At 42.5% G+C, this 21,617-nt stretch overlaps 1 protein-coding gene across 2 annotated transcripts in view; it reads right to left on the minus strand.

Moving 5' to 3' along the window:
* Window positions 1-2,383: 2,383 nt before the first annotated feature.
* The window catches only part of PRKCD (protein kinase C delta), a 67,778-nt gene continuing 48,544 nt past the window's right edge, over window positions 2,384-21,617 (minus strand). Inside the window, exons 5-18 of one of the 2 annotated variants that reach the window (XM_037385869.1) lie at window positions 17,363-17,519; window positions 16,655-16,686; window positions 15,887-15,972; window positions 15,393-15,522; window positions 14,686-14,786; window positions 13,420-13,516; window positions 11,814-11,944; window positions 10,437-10,610; window positions 9,778-9,869; window positions 8,185-8,247; window positions 5,519-5,657; window positions 4,488-4,676; window positions 4,079-4,207; window positions 2,384-2,869 (exon numbers count right to left, since the gene is read on the minus strand). In XM_037385869.1, the coding sequence (XP_037241766.1) occupies window positions 2,711-2,869; window positions 4,079-4,207; window positions 4,488-4,676; window positions 5,519-5,657; window positions 8,185-8,247; window positions 9,778-9,869; window positions 10,437-10,610; window positions 11,814-11,944; window positions 13,420-13,516; window positions 14,686-14,786; window positions 15,393-15,522; window positions 15,887-15,972; window positions 16,655-16,686; window positions 17,363-17,519 (1,679 nt within the window). In that variant the 3' untranslated portion in view covers window positions 2,384-2,710. Of the gene's footprint in view, window positions 2,870-4,078; window positions 4,208-4,487; window positions 4,677-5,518; window positions 5,658-8,184; window positions 8,248-9,777; window positions 9,870-10,436; window positions 10,611-11,813; window positions 11,948-13,419; window positions 13,517-14,685; window positions 14,787-15,392; window positions 15,523-15,886; window positions 15,973-16,654; window positions 16,687-17,362; window positions 17,520-21,617 lie in introns of both variants that reach the window. The other variant, XM_037385868.1, reaches the window with a different exon arrangement.

The following is a 21,617-nucleotide window of genomic DNA, read 5'->3' on the forward strand; positions in this document are numbered from 1 at the left end:
TGCTCGGTCGATGTGTCCCACTACAGACAGCCAGGCTTATGGCTGCGTGCAGGCACTGGCCTCATCCGGGCAGGGATCAGTCAGGTTCAGCTGCTCCATGCGGACATAAACGCGAGTGCTCTCAACAGAGGCTTTGCGGAACGGTGGGACTTTATTAATTTAATCTGGTAATTGGTATTTTAAGATGTGGTCCACACTCTCAAAGCTCCGCTGCTCTTACACTGTCTTCCAAATGCTGCTGCTTTCTTGAAAAAACTGGAAATAAACAGCAAAATGCTGCCCTCTAGTACAAATCCGCACGTATAGGTTAGGTAGGGGACAGTACATTTGCAGGCGTACTTGTCGTTCTGAAGAATAAGGACACAATTAATTACTACTTTGTGGTTTAGAACTGTGTACTCACATTTTCATGTCTTGCTGATCACTGTGTACCCTCAGGTGGTAACCATTTGTATCTGCTGGGTGGAAGGAGGGGGGGTTTGTTTTCAGCTCTACTGTGTATTCGTGTTCGTGGGAGAGGTGATCTGTTTTAGAGCTTTTAGACTGCTTTCTGGACACGAGTCTGCCATGCTGCCATCTCCCAGTCGAACGAGGATGGCTCAGACTGCAATGCTTGAGCGAGCCTGTCTGCTCTCTGCCAGCGCCGTGGGAGTGCCACAGAGCTGTATGACCCACGGAGCTTTTGCTGCTGGTTGTTCTAACGAGGTAATATCCCTGGCAGGGCAGTTCCCCGTCCAGGTGGTGCAGTTAATGTAACGCCCATGGCCAAAGAGACCGGCGCTGCTGAGGAGGGGCGATCCCCTATCTCTGCTGGTGCCGAGCACAGCGGGGCTGTTGGGAGGTGTGCGTGTGGCAGCAGGAGATGCTCCAGGTAGGTCAGTCACATGCCAGCTGAAAGAGTGGCTGTGTGAAGCCCGAGGTCCCTCTTGAGCAGGTTTGGCACCTGTTACTCTGCAGCAAAACAGCCACGTGCAGTGAGCAAATGCTCCTGCAAGCAACAATTACTACTTTCTGTAATTATAACAGCTTCTTGCTGTCCAAATACCCAGTGCTGCTGGCAACCACGTTTATAACTTCTTCCATAGAACAGCATTTCTGCTTGGGTAGGAGCATCCCACGCTGGCCTTTGAGAGCAGTATAACCTCCTGGTGAGAAACGGCAAACCAGGAATGACTTGGCAGGGTACCTGAAGGGGAGAACAGCCACGTTTGCTGCTCTCCCTGGCAGCAGCTGGCAGGACACTGTCTGTTCCCCCTCTGATAGGGGCTTGTCTAAGAGTGTGTGGTGGTAACTAAGCAAACCCCGTCTGTGTTCTGACTATTCCAGCCTCAAGCTGCTGCGTGCTTAGATGGCATTACTTGAGCTATAAGGTACAATAATACAATAAGCTATAGCTGTTCTCTAGAAGAATTACAAAGGCAGCATTTTTTTTTTTTGTCTCTATGACATCTCACTGGGGGTAGGTGGCTGGTGTGTGACAGCTTTCTCCTGCTCTTTCAGCAGGATTAAGTCTGAAACTACCCAAAAGCTATAGGGGGCTGAGAGTTCTGTAGCCTTGTGTAACTGTTGGACAAACTGACACTCACCAGTACATTTTTTTTTTTTGATTGCTCAGTGATTGAGAAAAAAAAAATACTTTGCAATAGTGTTACAAGATGCAGAAAGCTTTTGAAGAAGCAATTGCTATTATAGGAGCCTTGCAGTAATTACATTGGGTTTTCTTTCTCGTTAATGGTTAAAAATCAAAATTCAGAAGTATGTATTGCAACAAAGCAGGATCTAGTTTTGAGCCCTTTTTACAGCAAGTAGAAGCTGTCACAGGTGCTGCATTAAAAACAAATGAAACCAGAAGAAAGATTTTGTGTGGGGCAGCTAAGCATGCTTCCTCTGGGGTGGACCAGGCAAGTGGCACTAGTGCTCCCTGGGGTTGTTACCTGATGGTTTTCTCCTGGTAAGCTGCTGTGATCATGCTGCATATTTCTATTACCAACATCCCCAGGCAGTGTGCTGCGGCTGCTGCAGGTCAGTCAGCCTCTACCTTATGCTTATACTGCTTCAGGACGAAGGTGCAGCGTGACCAGTGAAGCCTGACTGCTGAGAAAGACGGGCTTGATAAAAGGAAAGCAGTAAGAACAGCACTGAGTGGTTCCCCACAACAGCTACTGTTACACTATGAATCTGCTTTTGCCTAACTCTTGATTTTGTTTAATCCTCCTAAAATATTTGTGTTATTTTTGTAAGTGATCAAGGCTTACAGGATTTTTTTTACTGTAGTGTTTAATTGTATGTTACCAGAAAAAAAAAAATCATAAAGCCATGAATGAAAGTTTAACGTAACTTTCTTTTAATTGAAGACAAATAAAAGAACCAAGGGCTCAAACACTGTTTTAAAAAGACATCATCTGTTCCCCAATGTCTTCTCTCAAGCAAAATATACAGCATATATATATATAAACATAACTACAATTCAAGTACCAGACAGAATTTACATTTTCCCAAATAGAGAAAATAATGCACAGGATTCACACACCTTAAACCCAACCATGCAGAAAGGAACACTGCCAATCGGTCAGCAGTTGGACATAATTAATCACACTACGGTGTAGTATTCTGAAGTATCGACGTAGTTGCAATGCAGAACACATAGCACTTGTGAGTTTTCGGTTTATAACATTTAACCCTGCTTTGAAGTCCAACTCTGTTCAGAGGCTTATTTGTCTAAGATCTGTTCAAATTTAGGGTTAATAAAAGAAAATCCATCAAATGCAGACTGATCCATGGACTCAATCAGGTTTTTGTCACTGTAAGACAATTTTGGCTTCTCACTCAGGAATTCTCTGTCAAAGTTGTTGTAGTCGCTTGCTGACTTCTGTTAAACAGAGGGAAGATAGAGAAAAACTTTGTCATTTCTTCTAGAACAAATTGCTAGACACAAAAGCTGAGGAAGTTACTTCTTGAGCTCCCGCTGTCCCTCCCCCTTACAGAATGATATAGGGTTTGCCTATTTTAACACCACTCTAAGATGAGAACTGGAGAATTGCTTATTGTTAGTTGAAAACAAATAGCACCAGGTCAGGTTTCACAGAATTACCCAAAGACTGGCTACCGACAGAAGCAATGCAGCAGTTACATGTAAGCCCAACGTTTCTTGCTGTTAACCAAGGATTTCTAATTCCTGAAAGCATTTTCTGGTCTGTACTTGTTCAGAGAAGGAAGCGATGCTCTATTGCAGGTGCTTTGTGTCTGGATAAAATATTTGTGCGTGTTTCATAAAAATTCATGTTACTAAAGACCATATTTTACACTCTGAACCTCCAGAGGTTACTGTCTGTAGGATCATTGTGTTTCCGGAGTTCCCATTTCTATGGGAACATGAAGCCTTCTCTTCTTGAAAGGGACAGCTCTCCTCCATCAAGTACATAAGTACCTTCGTAAAGAGGCTGTGTTGCCTCCTGATCATTTTACTTGTACCAGTAACAGGGTGGAGGAAAACTGGTTTGGATTTTTAACCAGGTGAGACAAAGCAGCAGCAGCCCATGATGATACAGACCGTGAGTAAACAGTCTGTTCTTCAGGTGTTTTTTTCAGGTAACATTAGGCATGAACATTATAAATAGTTGTAAGGTCAGTAGTGTAGAGAATGTATCTCTTTGCCTACTTGGAGACTCTTGGATGAGTTTGAAACCGCACAGATTTAATGCTTGTACAGAAAGCCTGCAGGCGTGGCATTACAGAAGAGGAAAAATGCAAGAAACTATCAACATTTGTAATGCTGAGGAGAATGAGTACCAGAACTGATTTTCCTGAAGATTGTATTAGTAAAGAAGCTCCTTGAGAGACTATAGGAACACAGTCTTAATAGGAAGACTTCAGGGCAGCTGGAGGAACACAGTGCCCCTTTTTATAACTGAACCATGAACCATCCAAGAACAATGGGGTTTGAGACATTTTATAAATGTGAAACATAACTGTGAGGAGAAAATTACAGTAGGGTAGTTTGAGCAAGTTGGAGAAATCGCCCCTTGCCCCTAGGCTGACATCTGCGATACTGCCTCAGAACAAGGAATAACCCACGTACCACTTTCGGCCTGAAAGGAGGGTCCACCTCCCTCTTCTCTAGCGCCGTCCAGTTGATGGTTTTGAAGAAAGGGTGGTCTCTGATATTCCCAGTGACCCCAAGTCGTCTTGTTGGATCCCTTTCAAATAGCTGCAAGAGAAGACACTGGTAAGGCCTTACACCTGCTCAGAAGGTAGGTGGCAGTGGAAGAATGAGGGGTGTACTGCTGAAAGTACAGCTACAACAAGTTCTTAGCAGTAACAACTTGAATAAAGTTGCTAACGGTAAACGGACCATTAGTAATTCATCTTATCTGGCTTTCCCTTTGGAAAAACAATTTTCTTGCTAAAAACCAGCTCCTTTTAAAAGCCCAGATTTCTCCCTTCCTGGACACACACAGTGCCATGACCCACTGGTTGATCAGTCCTACCTTTTCTAATACATCTTTTGATTCCTTGGTAATCCAGCGTGGGTAGTGAGGGGTGTCCACTCGGATTGACTCAAACAATTCATCTTCATCATCCCCATGGAAAGGGGATTGTCCAATAAGCATCTCGTACAGCAGGACCCCAAATGACCACCAGTCCACAGAGAACGTGTACCGCAAACCTTGCAGGATCTTGTTCCACAGAAGAAAGAAATACAAGTAATTAGGAAAAGGCAGCAATGTATACCAAAAAAACAGAGAAGGGTTTTTAAGAGAAAAGAGAATCTTTAATAACTAGGGTATGGGGGGTGGTGGAAGGTGGGGGGATGTGGAAATCCAGTTATTTGAAAAGTTGTTGGCACCGATGCACATCTGTAGTGTTATCCTTGGCTGCTGTTTGTGGAAATGGGGACAGGTCTTCACTTTCACGCAGACATTTTCTCCATTAACTTTAAATAACCATATACTTGCAAAACATCTTTTCTAGTCACTTTACAAGATGCAGGGAGAAACGAGTAGCAATGAAAAGCAGAGAACTACCAAACAGACTTTGACATTGTTTATAGCTTTAGAAACTAACTACCTTAGCTGGACTGTTTTGCAAACCAGATTAAAAAACCCAACTATATAACACTGGGACTTTAACTTAGTGAGATTCTCCTTAGAAGCTGCTTTTGCTTGGAATTTTGGTGGTTTGCATGGGCACAAGTCTGTTCACCATCTGCACACAGATCTGTTTTGCAGGAGCCCCACGTGTCTGTGAGCTGTAAAGGCATAAGGGACAAATAGCTGTTCAAAACCTGAACGTTTTAACATTTGAAAAAAGAGGATTTTTTAAACTTGCAGTTATAGAATAGTTACAGATCTCAAGTACCTTCTACGGAGAACTCTGATTTAACGGATATTTTTTCTGTGCTACTTAAGACTTCTGAATTTCTGAGCTGTTAGTCTACTAAGGGTGATTAATCACAACAGCCGTTCCAACATCAGTGTATTCAATCCATCGCAGCGGTAGGTGGCAGTGGCATACTGACCTCGGGAGCGATGTAGTCTGGGGTCCCACAGAAAGTGCTTGCCTTGTTCTCACCGACAACGTTTTCTTTGCACATTCCAAAATCGGCTATTTTGATGTGGCCTTCTTTATCAAGCATCACATTGTCCAGTTTTAGGTCTCTGCAAAGTGTTTAAAAAACAAAAGTTATGTTTCGAGGACAAGTGAGTCATTTTCGCATTCACATGCATACTGACAAACACCTACCCTAATCATACAAAGAGGCTTTTCAAGAAAATAATTATCCATCAAAACGATATGTACAAAAGAGTACTTTTGTGCTTTGAAGGTGGTAGGGAGAAGGGAAAAATTCTCCGTTGTCAGAGTAAATGAGAGGCTGAGGTATATATATATAGCGTGTGACCTTATAATCCTCAACATTTGCTTTCAGATCCAAAAGCACGCCCAGTGCTTCTGTTGCTTCTGGAAGGAGGTGTGAGCTAATGCCCCACCAGCTGACACAGCACTGGTGCACCAGCTCCGTAGCTCAAAGGAAGGATTGTTGGCTTCTTGGAGCCTTTGGCAGGAGCGTGAGTGTTTGAAGCCTGCCTGACTTCCACGCTACCTGTTCCTAGTTACAGCGCAAGGGGGTTCGTGTGCTGTGGCCACGGTCTGTGAGGTGTTCTGTTACATCTTTTTTTCAGAGCAACACTATTCAATTGAGTAGGAACTTTTTAACAGCAGTTTCCAAAAGCTACATTCCCTCCCTTTGACTGTTATGCAGTTTTTGTCCATCTGGCTGCAAAAGCACATACCAGGGAGGGCAGGCTGAAGAGAAACTAAAAAGCCCTTCTGCTTACCAATAACAACTTGAATAGAGCAGATAATTTTATGTGAGAACAGGGCAGTCTTCTCCTTGGTAACTTAAGTCCCCAGTATTGGCTTCTTACACTGCTCAAGGGTGAGCTGAAGCTCAAACCACGAGTCCCTGATCTAACGGAGCACACCCGGAGAGAGAAGGAAACTCGAGGGGGACACACACCTTATTGTGCTCCACAGCTGCCTGACAGGGGCTGTAGGCAGGTGGGGGTGGGTCTCTTCTCCCCAGTAACAAGCCACAGGACAAGAGGAAACAGCCTCAGGTTACGCCAGGTGAGGTTTAGATTGGATATTAGGAGAAAAATTTTCATGGAAAGGGTGGTCAAGCACTGGCACAGGCTGCCCAGGGAGGCGGTGGAGTCACCATCCCTGGAGGTGTTGAAAAAACCACGTAGACACAGTGCTTAGGGACACGGTTCAGTGGTGGGCTTGGCAGTGCTGGGGTTAACGGCTGGACTTGATCTCAAAGGTCCTTTCTAACCTAAATGATTCTGTAGTAAATCCTTCTGTGTTTGCACAGCAGGTGCTGTTCACCTGAGTAAACTGAGTATATTTGAGATGGGAAATACTCACGGTAATGGCGCACTGCACTTACCTAGCTACAACAAGTTCTAAAATCTGTTGTAGGGATATGCACTTACATACAATGCCTACCTAAAACTGCTCCAGGTGAGGTTCTGTGGGTATACTGGTAATTATCCTGTGTGAGATGGGGGGGAAAAAAAAAATGTACCTTTGGTTTTGCTGGTGTCTTGTTGGAAAACGGTCACTGTCTCTCTGAAAGTATTTCATACTGTGAAATCTCCCTCCAGGAACATTTTAATTTAATGTAGGGAAACTTAACAGCAAGCCTAAAAATGTTCTAGAAACTCTGGGATGGAAGGATTTTGTGCTGATGGCAACATATCCTGAAGTTTGATCCTTTCCTGTACAAGAACTGGCAGGAGGCAGTGGGAATACGGTTGGGCTCACAGAGTACCTTCCTGGCGTATGGCTGTCTGCTCCGAGAGGCAGCCAGGCTTGTAGGAATCAGCTTTCTTCACCAAGGAGGATTCCTGTAACGTTCTTTCTCTTTACAGACACTATTTTACTCATCTTTTAACTTCAGAAAATTGCTTTAAAGGACAGATGCCCCAACCGGTGTTTCCTGTTTCTTTCTATAAAGGGAGATGGACAATACCAGATATTTTGGGGCACGTTTACCTAAGGCCTTGCGTGACTCGTGCTGAAGCGCACAGCCGTTACTCTTTGTACCTGTTTGTTACAGAGGTAAGAGCTACCTGAGCAAGTAGTTACACTAAATGGTGCTGTGAAGATGAGGGTGGGGTGAAAAGGCTGGAGAAAGGAAATTGAGAGTACTACTGCATTACAATAAACTCATCTCTTGCAGTGTGGGTATTTACAGCAAGAACCACTTGATCAGGATCTGGCCACTGATGTTTCAACCTGGTGAGGCAGAAGCATCAATGCTGTGGTTTCAGCAGAAGGCAAAAGCAGACAACTGTTACCTCAGTGGTTTTTACACGGCCAGTAGGAACAGAGAGCCTCAAGGACCCTCTCCCTTGCTTCCAAACTAAATAGACCCACAATCTGAAGGCAGTGTTTAAAAATAACTGAAACAAAACTGCTTTTGTGTAACATAAATAACTTTTCACCATTCTAGTTGCCAAGGAAAAGACACCGATATAGATGTCTCTCAGGCATGTTAATGCCCTTGGAATTACATCGCATCTCTGACAGCTTGCACTTGTTACATCAATCAGTAATTCAGAGATGCACAAAGGGCTGAGAGAACTCACAGGTCCCACACTGGAGCTAGCTGGTACTCACCTATAAATAATGCCTTTGCTGTGAAGAAACTGTAGACCACATAAAATTTCAGCTCCGTAAAACCTGAAAAGACCAAAACATTTTTTTAAGCTGTCTTGCTCAGTTAAAACATAGTCAATGCAGCTGGCCAAAAGAGCTGCTGTAAGCATCTCTTCATGGAGTGAGAAGTACTGTATGCTTCCTTAAATATATTGGTATTTATATAGCTGGATGCTGCGATCTACAAGTTGATCCCCTCACCAAGCATCTGTAGTATCTAATACCAAACAGCAGAGGGGACAGACAGCAACTTGCCTTAACGCTTCATTCCACTTCCACGAGGAATGCTGTCTGTCCCTTTGTCTTTGCACATTTCTAGTGATATACACATGCTTTTTGCAAGGCAGCTATTGGGAGCTCGGCGCTCACAGGACTGCTTTAGGAGGGACTGGGCACACACCTTGCCTATCTCTCTCTGCATCTGCCCAGCTGCAGCAGACAGACTGCAAATTTAGCATCTCTTCAAGGGCATTCTCCTCAAAAAAGGGAGGTGATAATCCAGAGGATAGGAAGGAAAATGCTGTAAGAATGTTTCTCCCCACCTGTGAAATGTATTTTTAATTGAGCAAATACAAAACTATTTCCACTTCTGTATAGCAAAATGAATGTTGACCCAAAACTTCAGAAATAGGTACAGAGGCTGCCAGATGCACAGATTTTTGGTAGAATGCAGGTAAGCTGGAGGGGCTTTGTCCAGATTTTTGCTGGGGAGAGTGGGAAGGGAGCTTGCCCTCACCTAGGACCCTGGCTGCTACCTAGCCATTATTTATGCCAGACCCCTTGATCCAATCCCACCCAGTGCTCCCTAGTGCGCAGGAACAGCAGTAGTTTTCCAGCCTGGTTATACAATAGCACTGGTGCTTACAGGTAGGTCCGCTACCCTGCGCTGTTACTTTTAGGGTCTTGCATGCACCCATTCAATGACACAATTAAAACCCTTGTGCTTTTTGGTTAAAGAGGTAGAAACTGACCTAAACCTAAAAATACTACGATAGGTAAAGTAACAATAATACAGTATTTTTGCATCTTTTAAGTCTTCAGCTCCAGTGATCTTTAAGCTGTAGGTAACTGACACAATCGCACTTGCTAAACAAAGTGCTGACCCGCTTTATTAGTCTCTTGGGGAACGTACAGGTTATCCTTCCATACTATCATGTCAACTTAGCAATACTAGTAAATAATGTGTTGGGGTTTTTTTCCCCCCCCCTCATGCTGTTTTCCAATTTTGCCACAAAAATACTGTCCCAAAGGGCACGGAAGATGTACTACTTGCTTTTCATTGCTGACTCATGTTGCAGTTTACTTGGCATCTCTAGGTACAAGCATCCCATAAAGTAAAGTAAAACACCACACTGCTATGTAAGTTAAGAAAACCTAACTCCACACATCATTAAGTGAGCTTCTTCATTGTATTCAACCAGTGCCTAGAAATACCTTCTCAATCATCAGCCACTGAAACTTGAGTGCGGGTAAGTGGTGCAGAACTAGAAGTAGTAAAACCACAAGAGACCGAAATAATTAATGGAGATAAGGAATGAAGGGTTGTGGACTTACGTTGCTCTGTAGAGATCAAAACGCCCCTTGTCTTGTATGTGGAACATCAGGTCTCCCCCATTCAGGAACTCCATAACAAAGAACAAATGATCCTGTTTGCAAGTAACCAGAGAATGGAAAAGTTACGGATGTTATTGCAGCCACGTATGAAGTAGCGACGTGCCTGCTGGGGACCGAGCAGCTATTTTGCTCTGCTCCTGAAGTATTTATCTATTTCATGCACCCCTAGGAGTGTATGAGGCTCCCACAGAGTCAAGTACCCTGGTCTTGTATTGTAAAGCTAAATAGCTGGTCTTGCACTCTATGGGTTTCTAGACTTTATAAAAATACACGTTTAAATAGACTTACTGACTTCTACCTGTGAGAGTCACCCTTTTTCCCCCTCACCGAGGGTAAAGCACAGATCAAGGATTTAAATTAAACTGCCCTTTATTCCAGATGGCATAGATGTTTTTCTGATCTTATTCTGTTCTCATCAACGTATGTGGGGGGTCACGCTCATATTTACTTTCCACAAGGCCTGTGAACTATTGCACAGAGCGCAAGAAAAGGAAATTTAATTCTTGCAGCACTATGTTACTTTCACTTGACTGCTGTTAACAACATCCATTAGAGGAGTAAATCTGTTGTGTTGATTACACCAATGGGCTTTTTCTTACCTTTGTCTGAAATGTGCAGTAAAGATGTGTGAGAAATGGATTTTCCCACGCAAGTGCGAGTACCCGCTTTTCCACCATGGTACATTCCACATCGTCATCAATTAGCACCACATCTTTTTTCAGAGCTTTGATAGCAAAGAATTCATTCTTCCCTTTCAGCTCAGCAAGCAGAACCTACAGAAAAACAGAAGATGAGATTACACCACACATAGGGAAGAGTGTTGCTGATGGCATCAGTAAAGGATAGCCAAAGGTGTTTATTGCAGGTGCAATGACAATTAGGAAAAACGTTTAAATGGGAAAGATAAGTGAGTTTTGGGAAGGTGAAGTTGTTAGGCACAGGGGTGAGGAGACAGGGCTCAAGGACCACAGAACACAGGCACAGTAGCTTCCAGAGCAGTTTTTCTGTCAATGTTTTGTGAGCATATAAACAGAAGGCACGTAAAGCCTGTTCCTTCACTAGAGCTGTAGTTTCACAGACAGTCGTGGACAGGCTCTGTGGAGGTCATGCTGCTCCCCCACGTCTCCCCCTGCCGCTGTGCTGGAGCACGGAGGTGCTCTCTACACAGAGCATGCAAGAAACCCCAACCCTTTGCACTGTGGTGCCTGAAGGGCCACTCCTCTGCCTCGACACTAAATCCTGAAAAGTTGTTCTGCATTATGAATCACTTGAGTTTAGATAAGATTCAGGCAATGAATTTCTAGTTTCTTTGACAAAGAAGGCTATATTTGATTCTGTTAAAAGATTATAGAATCATGGAATCATTTAGGTTGGAAAAGACCTTTAAGATCACAAGGGCAACCGTTCACCCAGCACTGCTGAGCCCACCACTGAACCGTGTCCCTAAGCACCGCATCTATGCGTTTCTTCAATACCTCCAGGGATGGTGACTCCACCGCCTCCCTGGGCAGCCTGTGCCAGTGCTTGACCACCCTTTCCATGAAAATTTTTCTCCTAATATCCAATCTAAACCTCACCTGGCATAACCTGAGGCTGTTTCCTCTTGTCCTGTTGCTTGTTACTGGGGAGAAGAGACCCACCCCCACCTGCCTACAGCCCCTGTCAGGCAGCTGTAGAGCACAATAAGGTTCCCCCTGAGCCTCCTTTTCTCCAGGCTGAAAAACCCCAGTGCCCTCGGCTGCTCCTCAAAGGTTTGTGCATCAGACCCTTCACCAGCCCCGTTGCCCTTCCCTGGGCACGCTCCAGCACCTACATGTCCCTCTTGAAGTGAGTGGCCCGAAACTGAACACAGGATCGAGGTGCAGCAACCTCTACCCAAGCCACTGTAAGACCTTTATGGTTAATCGAAATAGCCCATCACATTGCGAAGATCAAGCAAGGCAGTCACCTTAAGGTCTATTAAGTTTGTTACATACCTTTCCAAAACTTCCTTTCCCTAGTACTTTATGGAAGACAAAGCTGTCTATGTTGAATTTCCTCCTGCTTGCAATTCGCGATGCTGTCTTGGCTGTGCTTCCCTCCCAGAGTTTATCGTACTCACTGTTATCTGCTAATCGAAACAGGGAGTTTAAAGTTCAATATACACAGAAATACTGCATGACTCAGATCCCCCGCTAAGAATTAAGTACTGACATGCTATTTCAATGCATCCGCTGCTGGAACACTGGTGAATCTAAACATAAGGGTCAACTCCTGTAGTTTATAATACAGTTTAAATTACTCAAGCATACTTGGTAGTGTTGGATTTGAATTGAATCTGATTTTTATAATGCCTAAGTATTGCTTAAACCCCGTATCAGAAACAATCAAAGGACCTTACTTTCCCCTATGACTAAGATATAGGGCATAATTTGGAGAGAAAGATACTTGACAAGGATTGCTTGTAAACAAATTATTTATCTTCCTTTAGCAGAAGAGGATAGTCCCTCAGCCTAAGCAGAGAGGCCATAATAAAAACATGATTTATGCCCAATGCTGCCTCAGCAGCGTGATCATACAGGTTAATCCCAATTATATCCTAAAATTATTAACTGTACTTCTTTTTGACCTCCACTGCATAGATCTGCTGGGTCACTAACAAGACACTGATGATAATCATGAGATGATACCGTGCATGCCCCATAAGCTGCCCAGCATCTGTGATGACCCAGGGAGGAATCACAGCAGCTGCTCCCTGACTTAGTACTAACCCAAACCACCTCTGCAAGAGTAGTTTGATTTTTTCCCCCCCTCTGTCTGGCAAACTGGATCAAGTACGATAAATAATACAAAAATAATTTTCTTACTGGGCATTTGAACAGAATTAGTTCAACGTATGGATGAATATAGAAAATCCTGTACCACTCCAAACCCACCCATCATCTCTTACTGAGCCTGGTGATTTCCATCCGGTAAAAAGTTACTTGTACTGTTGCATTTATTTCTGCATAAATTATCACAGGTTAGCCGTTACAAAAATAAGGCTTATACGATGCCAGAATTCTTTAGCAATAGTAAAAAACAAATACAAAACCTTAGTCTGAACCTGTGGAGATAGGATTCCAGGCACTACTTAAACTATCTCAGCCATTTAATCTCAAGTAGTATTTTGGCTACTTACATCCTCAAACAGATAGCACTTGTCATTGGTTTCTAATGGTTTGTGAACAAATTGATGGAATTAACAACGCGCACGGCATTTCAGTTACAGGAGGGAGGGAAGCGTGTAGCGCACGTCTGGTTAGCGAGGCATGCCCCGGTCCCATTGTGGGGAACTGCACTGCGGTGAGCAAGGCAAGCATTTTGCAGAAAGGTGAGCAGGCTCATGGACTACAAACAACAGGTATTTGTAACGTAAGCATTTTGTGTGGCTGGGAGAAGGTAAAAAGAAATACGTGCTTTTTTTTTTTTTTTTTTTTAAAACAGTGCTTATTACAAAAAAAAATTGCCTAACACAAGGCAAGAATGAATAAATACTTCGATTGTTAGCTTGTGTAGTCCCATAGGTAGACGGCCAAATTAAAACACTGTAGTTTTTCTCACCTGTTGTGTCTCCTCCTGGAGCCCTAGGTTTCTTATCAAAATCTTGATAAATACCGACACTTTCTACAGATCCAGAATCAGACCTTCGTGTAGATTTCTGAGGAGGAGAGGAACAGCAGAAATTATATTTGCGTTATTACTTCAGAAATACTGGTAACAATAGCTGTTAAATGTAACATGATGACAGGACATACTTTTCTATTTGACTATTAACCCCTAGTACATATCTTTTCTCAAGAAGTCTGGTTCATAGACTATTTAGCCATATTCTTTACAGCTCCAGATCAGCCCATTGCTCTTCCTTCACTGCAAGAAAATAAGTCATTGAAATTCCTGAACCGTCTATGCTGTATTTGTTTGTTGCAAAATTATTAAAGGTATAATGGTTTGAATCCACAGCGGGAAGAACTTGAACTGTGGGAAATGTACCCTTGGACACGTGTTCATTTGAAAGAGGAGATAGAAATCACTGTCATGTTAGACATGCTGAAGTCATATCTGTGTGTGACATCCGCCTTGAGCACAAGGAAACAAATTATATGTATGGAAGACCCCTGAGATCAAATTTTAGTAATGAAAAGATCCAAGCTTTTCTGTGTTATAAGAGCTGGCGCAACAGCTCTCACTGTTTTCAAAGTAAATAGCCTGTGAAAGCTTAGGAACACCCAGCTCAGAGGAAGTACTGTTGGCTTTTGTGATACATTTTCCTATTTTATTTCAGAGCTTGTGTCTGAATCTTTATTTGCAAGTCAGAAGTCGACCACAACAGACAGCCAGGCTGCAGCAGGAGACGAACAATGTAAAACTATGGGGCCAGTGTCAATTCCAGGGGTGTTTTCTGTGTGTATATCCCAGATTAACAAAAATTGAGGATATCTGGTATATTGCTTATTTATTTAATTTTAGCATTCAAGTGGAATTCTAAAGTTGAAGCATGGAAAAACAGACTTCAGTGTTATGATACCACAGTTTAAACAAACAGAAAGGGAAAGAATAACCTTGGCACCACAGAACAAAGCTGGATTTCAGGAAACCACACACACCTTTTTTTTAAAAAAATCTCTGTTAGGTGGGATTTCCACCACACCCCTGCACTCCCTCATTTCAACTTTAGGCTACTGACTTGTTAGTCTCTTTATGGGTCACATTAAAAAGAGAAAACCTTTTCAAATTCAGTTTCCCATAAAAGTGATATGGAAAAGACGAAGTAGAAGCCCCAAAAGCCTGGAAACAACTAATTACCTGACAAACGGCAACAAAGCATACCTGGCTAACTTGATTTAAAGCTTCAGCTAGCAACTTCTGGTTTATTCCACATAAGTTTGCCACCTTCTTCTGGCATTTATGATGCACATTCATGCCACATTCTAAAAGAAACGTAAAGATGATTATACAACCATCAGGAAAATACTGTCCAACTTTAAGACAAAAAGGGCTGTTTCTCTGGGCAGCTCAGAAACCTTGTTAAAAGCCCAGACTGGACGTGGATCTGTCATTGTTAATAAAACTGCAATTTTAATCTTCAACTCAATGGAATCTACAAAAATTGTTCGAAAGGAAAAAACCTGAAAACGTTACTTTATTCTCAAAATCTGTTACAATAATCTTGTCTTTTTGTGGGATAATTAGAAAAGCAGTATTTAGAGTAAACACTTTAAATACACTTTAGGTGCTACCTTGACTCAGAATCACCAAATTTCAGCTATTCCCAAAGTAGTGATTCTGATTATACTCAGGATTACACCTCCGCAGCATGTTTTCTGACTCCATTAGAAGCTCATCACCTTGGCTGAGCTGTCACGCAAGCCAGGTGCTTATTTGACTCTCTCTAGGACAAAAGCTTTTTTCAACCACGCACGGATGAGATGAATCCCATTCTATATAGCACATCCAGAAATGCACAGTGTGTAGCAGGGGGTGGAACGCTGGAAAAGCACAGAGAGGTCCCAGCTGCCCTCCCTGCTCCTCCATACCTTCACATTTGAGTCCTTGTTTGACCAGCCCCCAGAGCAGGCTGCCGCAGTGGTCACAGAAGGTAGGGCTCATGTAGTTGTAAACTTTGAAGCGATGAGGCATGTCTATGTTGAAACGTTCCTTCTGAAACTGAGGACGGGGACAGGGGTTGAGGCACTCTACCCAAACCACAAGCAGCTTCTTACAGAAAACGGCTTAGGTGTTACAAAGCTACAACAATTTTATCTCGCACACCCCAGAATTAACATCCCTCATCCAGCAGGGAAGGAATCTGCCCATCAAAAATGACCCCCTTGCAGGGCTTTGAACTGCTACTCTTGCTTGAGAGTTTCATCCACCACAGGTTACATGCAGTCTTCAAGAGAAGACAGTACCTTGGGTTGCATAGCCAAGCACCTCCCAAACGGACTTGGCTATTTCTATACAAGGTTTTGTTAGTTCAGGAGTGTTTCATTATATAATTACACTCTAAAGATATCGTGCCAGCTCTTACCATTGTGTCTCTGCTGTTGGCTGCAGTACCAGTACACCTCCCAATGATTTTATCAATACATTTCTTATGAATAGCAGCATTGCATTCTTCAAGACAAGCACAAAAAAAAAAGAAAATATTTCTTCAGATAATAAATACACAGGATGAGGTGTTCATAGCATGAGGCTTTTCATAGCATAATGTGAAAGCCACGCTCGTTTCTATCATACTATATACACCAAAATGTTTCTTTTCTATCGAGATGATTATCTTTTTTAAGCTGATTGCCTCCATTTTCTTTTATCATAAACTCTTGTTTCTAAACTAAATCTGCCCCTATTAGGTAAGGCCACCAGCTTTTGATAACACAGGGACAATATTAAGCTTTTTAGTTTTACCCTTTGATATCTCCCCTACTGTTAGGAGTAATGCAGAGACCTGTGCTAAGTCAAAAGTGACTTTCAATTCAGCTGAAACCCCTCAATAGTTGTAATACATTTTAGAAAAGGTTTCACAAAAAAACTGCTGTCATAAATAAGTGCCAGTTTTCAACAGCGTTACACACTTAAGAGAATAGCAAAGTCTAGATCTTGATACTGAAAACTCAGCTAGGAATCATAATCAGATGGCCTTAGGTTATCATGCAAAACTGATGTTTGACATCTACTACTACCTGTGGTGATGGTGCACTGTGCCATGCATATTTACAGAAGATTTTTTCAACAGTAACTATTAGACCTACAGTTTCATGTGAAAAGTAGTACAAGAAAAAGGTAAGAATCAACTTACGTCTACATTTGTATCCCTGCTTGTTGAGTCCCCTGAAAAACAAATTATAAAGAAGGAGATTAAAAATGTATGTTTGCTGGAATAAAAGGTGTGCGTGGTTTTTTCATTTTTTATTTTTACAATGTAAACCAATCAATCCTTTGTCTATGGGAATATTTGTTCCAATTAATCAATTGGTCTAAATTCTGCTATTCAGAATCCTCTGTCTTAGGAAAGCAAGGTGTTTTGATAGAGCAGCATATTAGGAGGGAAACGCAGAAAAGACAACGTTTCAATCACATGGAAAATCCTCCTGATCCGACTTACTATGAAAATGGCCTTACCGTGAGAGGGATCCAGCTTCTTGCTCTCTATGGGTCTCTACTCTGCTGTCAGCTGCTTCACATCTCAAAGTTTGAGCATTATTTTCTCAGATCCACCCATCTCATTCTCTTGTGAAAAGAGCTGCTGTTGATTACGGGTCAGCTCTCACTTGATGCTAGTGAATTTTTGCCCATAATTTCAGGGGCAAAAATGTTCAAGTTCTATTTTTAACGTGAAAGAGACAACACAATTGAAATTATGTATTTACTAAGAGTATTGTCTTAGGTATTACTCTTAGTAAATACATAATTTCAATTTCCCAACACAGATGAATTTACAGGAAGCGAATTTTGCAATTATTTGGCTCCTGGCAGAACAAGGGGAAGCTTAAAGTTTCCTTCTTACCACACAAAGTCTTTGCAGACGGAGCAAAAGGTAGGTTGTCCAAAGAAGGTAGCAATAAACTCATGATTTTTGATGTAGTGGATTTTGGCTTGCTTGATAGCTCCTCTCCTGTTGATAGTTACTGTCCCCTCCTCTTCCCTCATTGACTGTTTGCAGTCTAGGGGGGAGACAAGATGACACACTTTAATATTTGCTTCTCCAAAAAGTTCAGTTTGTTTTCCCGTTTCAGACTTGTCTTGCTCTTTATTTTACATTTGCACTCTGCAGACTTTCAGTCCAGCCAGGATGGAAGACAGGCACGCACTGCTCCGAAGGTGGTCCCTGTCCCGGTCTGCAAGCGCCACCCTCTCCTGCTCCTTCAGCAGAAGCCTTCAGCAAGTGAGCTGGGAGGCAGAAGCAGGAATGGAGTACAGTCTTGCTAAAGAAATGACAGCCACAGTTGTTTCTGGAAAAAATATAAGCTCCTCTACATCATGTGATTTATGTGCAAGAGAAATAAACATTTTTATCAGAAGCAGGAGGGTCTGCTTCAGCAGGAGCCTTTTCATGATGCTACCTCATGTGCCCTCCTGAACCAGGACTACAGCAGAGAGGCAGGTGAAGCGCTGCAGGGACCTCCTGAGTTACCACAGGACCACACCACTGTAAGATGTGTCTCTTCATGCCTCCAGGATCATTAAGCATAGAGGACAAATGAGATTTTCAACTTTTCCGTTAAGCTATCTCAAAATGTTGATGCTCTATCTCAAACATGTCTCAGTCTCATTCCTCTCCCCTCCTAGCCCCCACGTGGTTACAGTATATAGTACCGTATAATACTACAGTAATAGTAGTACATACTATAGTATACACTGAAGCATCTAATACTATGTTACATAGAAATTACATATAGCATTAGCCAAGAAATAACAAAAAAATTCTCAAGCTCTGAGTCCAGCTGGCTCAATACAGGTCCTTCATTAGAGGTTACAGTTATTTCCACTCATTTCCAAGGAAGCTTCAGAGTTTCTCTTACAAAAATTAGTATTTTGTGTCTCCATCTTTCAGCCACAACTCGAACTACATAGTCTTTTACATTTTGAAAATAATAGGAGTATGTAACAGAGGTAACTCCATGAAGGTATATCAAGAGAGACTGGGTAACTGGTAATTAAACCCAAGGAAACATTTCTTGTCAATAGAGAGGAGCTGCTGAGGGACAATCCCATCCAGCAGGAAAAGATAAAACATTTGAATCAGCAACAAGGAGCTGATCAACTGCTGAGTGTATCAGCTCTGGCCAGCAGCTTGTCAGTCCCTGTCTGGAATGATGACATGGAAGAAACACGGACATGGTTGAGAGGTTGAAAGTGCTGCGAAGTTTAAGGTAGCAGGAGATTGCTGTTTGCAGGGGGGAGTTTCCACAACAACGGAGTAAGGAAAAATGCAGAGGGGCACTTTTCCCACTGTCAGTACAATCGGGTTTTAGTTGCTGTATTGCATTGCTGCCTTTTGTCAATGTCAGTGGGAGCTTTGCTTTTTATACTGATAGAAACAGATTTATTTCCTTTGCCAAGTCACACTAACCTCAATGCCTGAGCTTACTACAAAGCTACCCGGGAGCTCTGTTTTTCTTGTTGCTAGCTGCGCTTGGGTTTTGTCATTTTATTAGCTGGCTGCCGTCACTGCTATTCCAACAGACTGCTGAACCTGGAACACAATCTATCATTAGATACCATTTTGAGTACCCTGGACTGATTTATCAGTCACAGCCAACAGCAGCCAGACTGCAGCAGCATGTACTGTCTTCGAAAAGAAAGGACAACATTAGCTCAGATACTAAGGAAAGATTAAGCATATTAGTGAAAAGAAAGATCAAAAAAGGTCCCTGGGTTTTACCACTAGGTATTAATGCACTTTTCTGAGAAACTGGCCATCTGGTTCAGAGAAAAACCCATCCTGCCTCCCCCTGAAAAGAGCTTGCAACGTGCACTGTGACACCGTGGCACTACGTATGCCACTGAGTTACCTTTTCTCCTCCAGGAACAGGATTCATTTCTGCTGGCCAAACAAGCTACTGAGTTCACCCAACAAAAACTCCCATCAGCTGCTGCACCTCAGCCCCTCAGTCTGCAAATAGTACTATCTCTTTGTTCAATCCTGCTGAGCAAATACACAGACCTCACCCACTGGTCCTTAAATGCTTCAGGGAAACCGCACACTGAAATGTGCGTGCAAGGAAAACAAGGTTGTTGAGAGTCAGTAATAGTTCATATTGTTTGCTGATGAAAAGGACGTGTTCATAAGGGTGATTTAATCAGTAACAACAACAAAGCAGAGAAGGCGTGTTGCTTTATAGCATGTATACTGAGGACATAACCTGTGATGGAGCAGATTAAGGGACGAAAGCCTACCCAAAGTCTGCAACACAAGCAAAGCGAGTGTTCGGTGAGGAACTAACAGGATTCACCAGGTGAACAAGACGTGGCTTCTCCTCATGCTGAAATACTTGTAGCAAGTTAGTGTCACTGATATTGTGCGCAAAAGCCTGACAAAACTTGATCAGGATATGGGAAACTGTGGGGTTTCCTCCCTGTCTGGAACACCGATATCAAAATAGATATATGTGAGACTGGCTTCTACTTTTTTGAGAGGATAGTTAATAAACTAATCAACCAGTTTGCACAAAGAAAAAGGGAAAACCCCACTCTCCTTAAACATACCTTAACTGTGAAGAATCCTTGAGCACAGCAAAACTTAAAAATCTGCCTGTGAGAACACAGTGTCTTCACAGCCAGCTGCCTTATTTAATACCTTTGCCAAAACCAACCAATACATCAAAGTTTAGCTAAAAATATTTTTGTATGCTTCAGAAGAAGCTGAGAGGTTTGGACAGCAGCTGTAAGTCAAGTGCACCTGAAGCAGAGATGGCTCTGAAACGATAGTATAGTTCCTTTCAATTTACTATGGGCATGTTTAACAAGTTCTCTTTAACGTGTAAATTACCTTTACATGTGTATTGCTCCAGAAAAGTTTTAAGAAGTTCAGCCAACCATGGACTCAACTGGGGAATAAAGGCTTTACTTCCAAGATGCAAAGAGAATTAACAGTTGTCCCAACAACTGTATGGATGCAGCGTGGGGATGGGGCGGGAAGGAAGAAACACAAAGGGAAAGCCTTTGCTTCCCCTTCCGAGCAAGCCAGGATTTCCACAGATGAAACGCTTGTTCTGGGCCAGCACACGATCAGGAAGAGTCATGTACAAAACAGCTGAATTAGCAACTAGAATCCAGGCAATCTCTGCAGCCCGGACCTGAAAGCAACCATTTTGGACCCAGCACACACCACTAAACATAATTTATTTCCTCTGTTGAGAACTGTGGTTAATATTTATCACTGACACTGTTCACGTATTTCAAGGTCCCAAAACCTGCAGCTGGCCTGACAAAAGCACCCAGAACTCCTCGGTGCCATATATTCATTAAGAAACCATTAAGCATGCCTGTGAATCGGCAGGGCAGTTCTCCAGAAGTGCTGTAAACACACCGCCGTAGACACTATTTAATTGCAGCACCAGGCCCTCAGAATATTTCACAGTCCTTATAGCCACTTAACATAACATGCAATCCATAGCCTGGAAAACATTTGCTAAAACAATATTGCTAGGACTGTGCTGAAGCGTAATAAACCCCAAGGTGAGATTCAAATTGTCTCAACTGAACCTCCAAAGTTCAAGGACAAAAGGAAACAGCCTTCAGAATAACCCCACTAGATTTTTTAAAAGGAAGAACAGAAAAATTATTTACCATCTTCAGAGTTCATTTTTCATTTTAACTTGCTCATTTCACAGTTCTGTTTGTGAACAGAGGAAAGATAACAGTACTACTGTCAGAAACTGAGAACCAGGACAGGCAAAGTATTTTCTGAGCTAACTGGCTGCTCAAGTTGAGATTTGCCTGAAACTTTATAATAAATTACAAAACCCACAAACACTTCTATTCAGTGTCTCCTTCTGCCATTCTACAGCCTTGCACTTGGCTTTGTTTGAAAGTTAAGCGCACCTTCACGTCAGGAAAAATATTAATCTCATTGAGCAATCATTAAAAAGGAAAGCTTATTTCTCACAAAGGACGCTTTCCTGGTATGAACTGTCTCAAGGGAAAATTGCTCTTTAACCTGGTCCTGGAGGGGATTGCTTACAGATCATCTGTCCAAAAAAACCCACAAAAACAAACAAAAAAATCCTCCAACCAAAACCCCACCAACAAACAATTTA

This window comes from Falco rusticolus, chromosome 4 (assembly GCF_015220075.1).
Source record: "Falco rusticolus isolate bFalRus1 chromosome 4, bFalRus1.pri, whole genome shotgun sequence".
Lineage (NCBI taxonomy): Eukaryota > Metazoa > Chordata > Aves > Falconiformes > Falconidae > Falco > Falco rusticolus.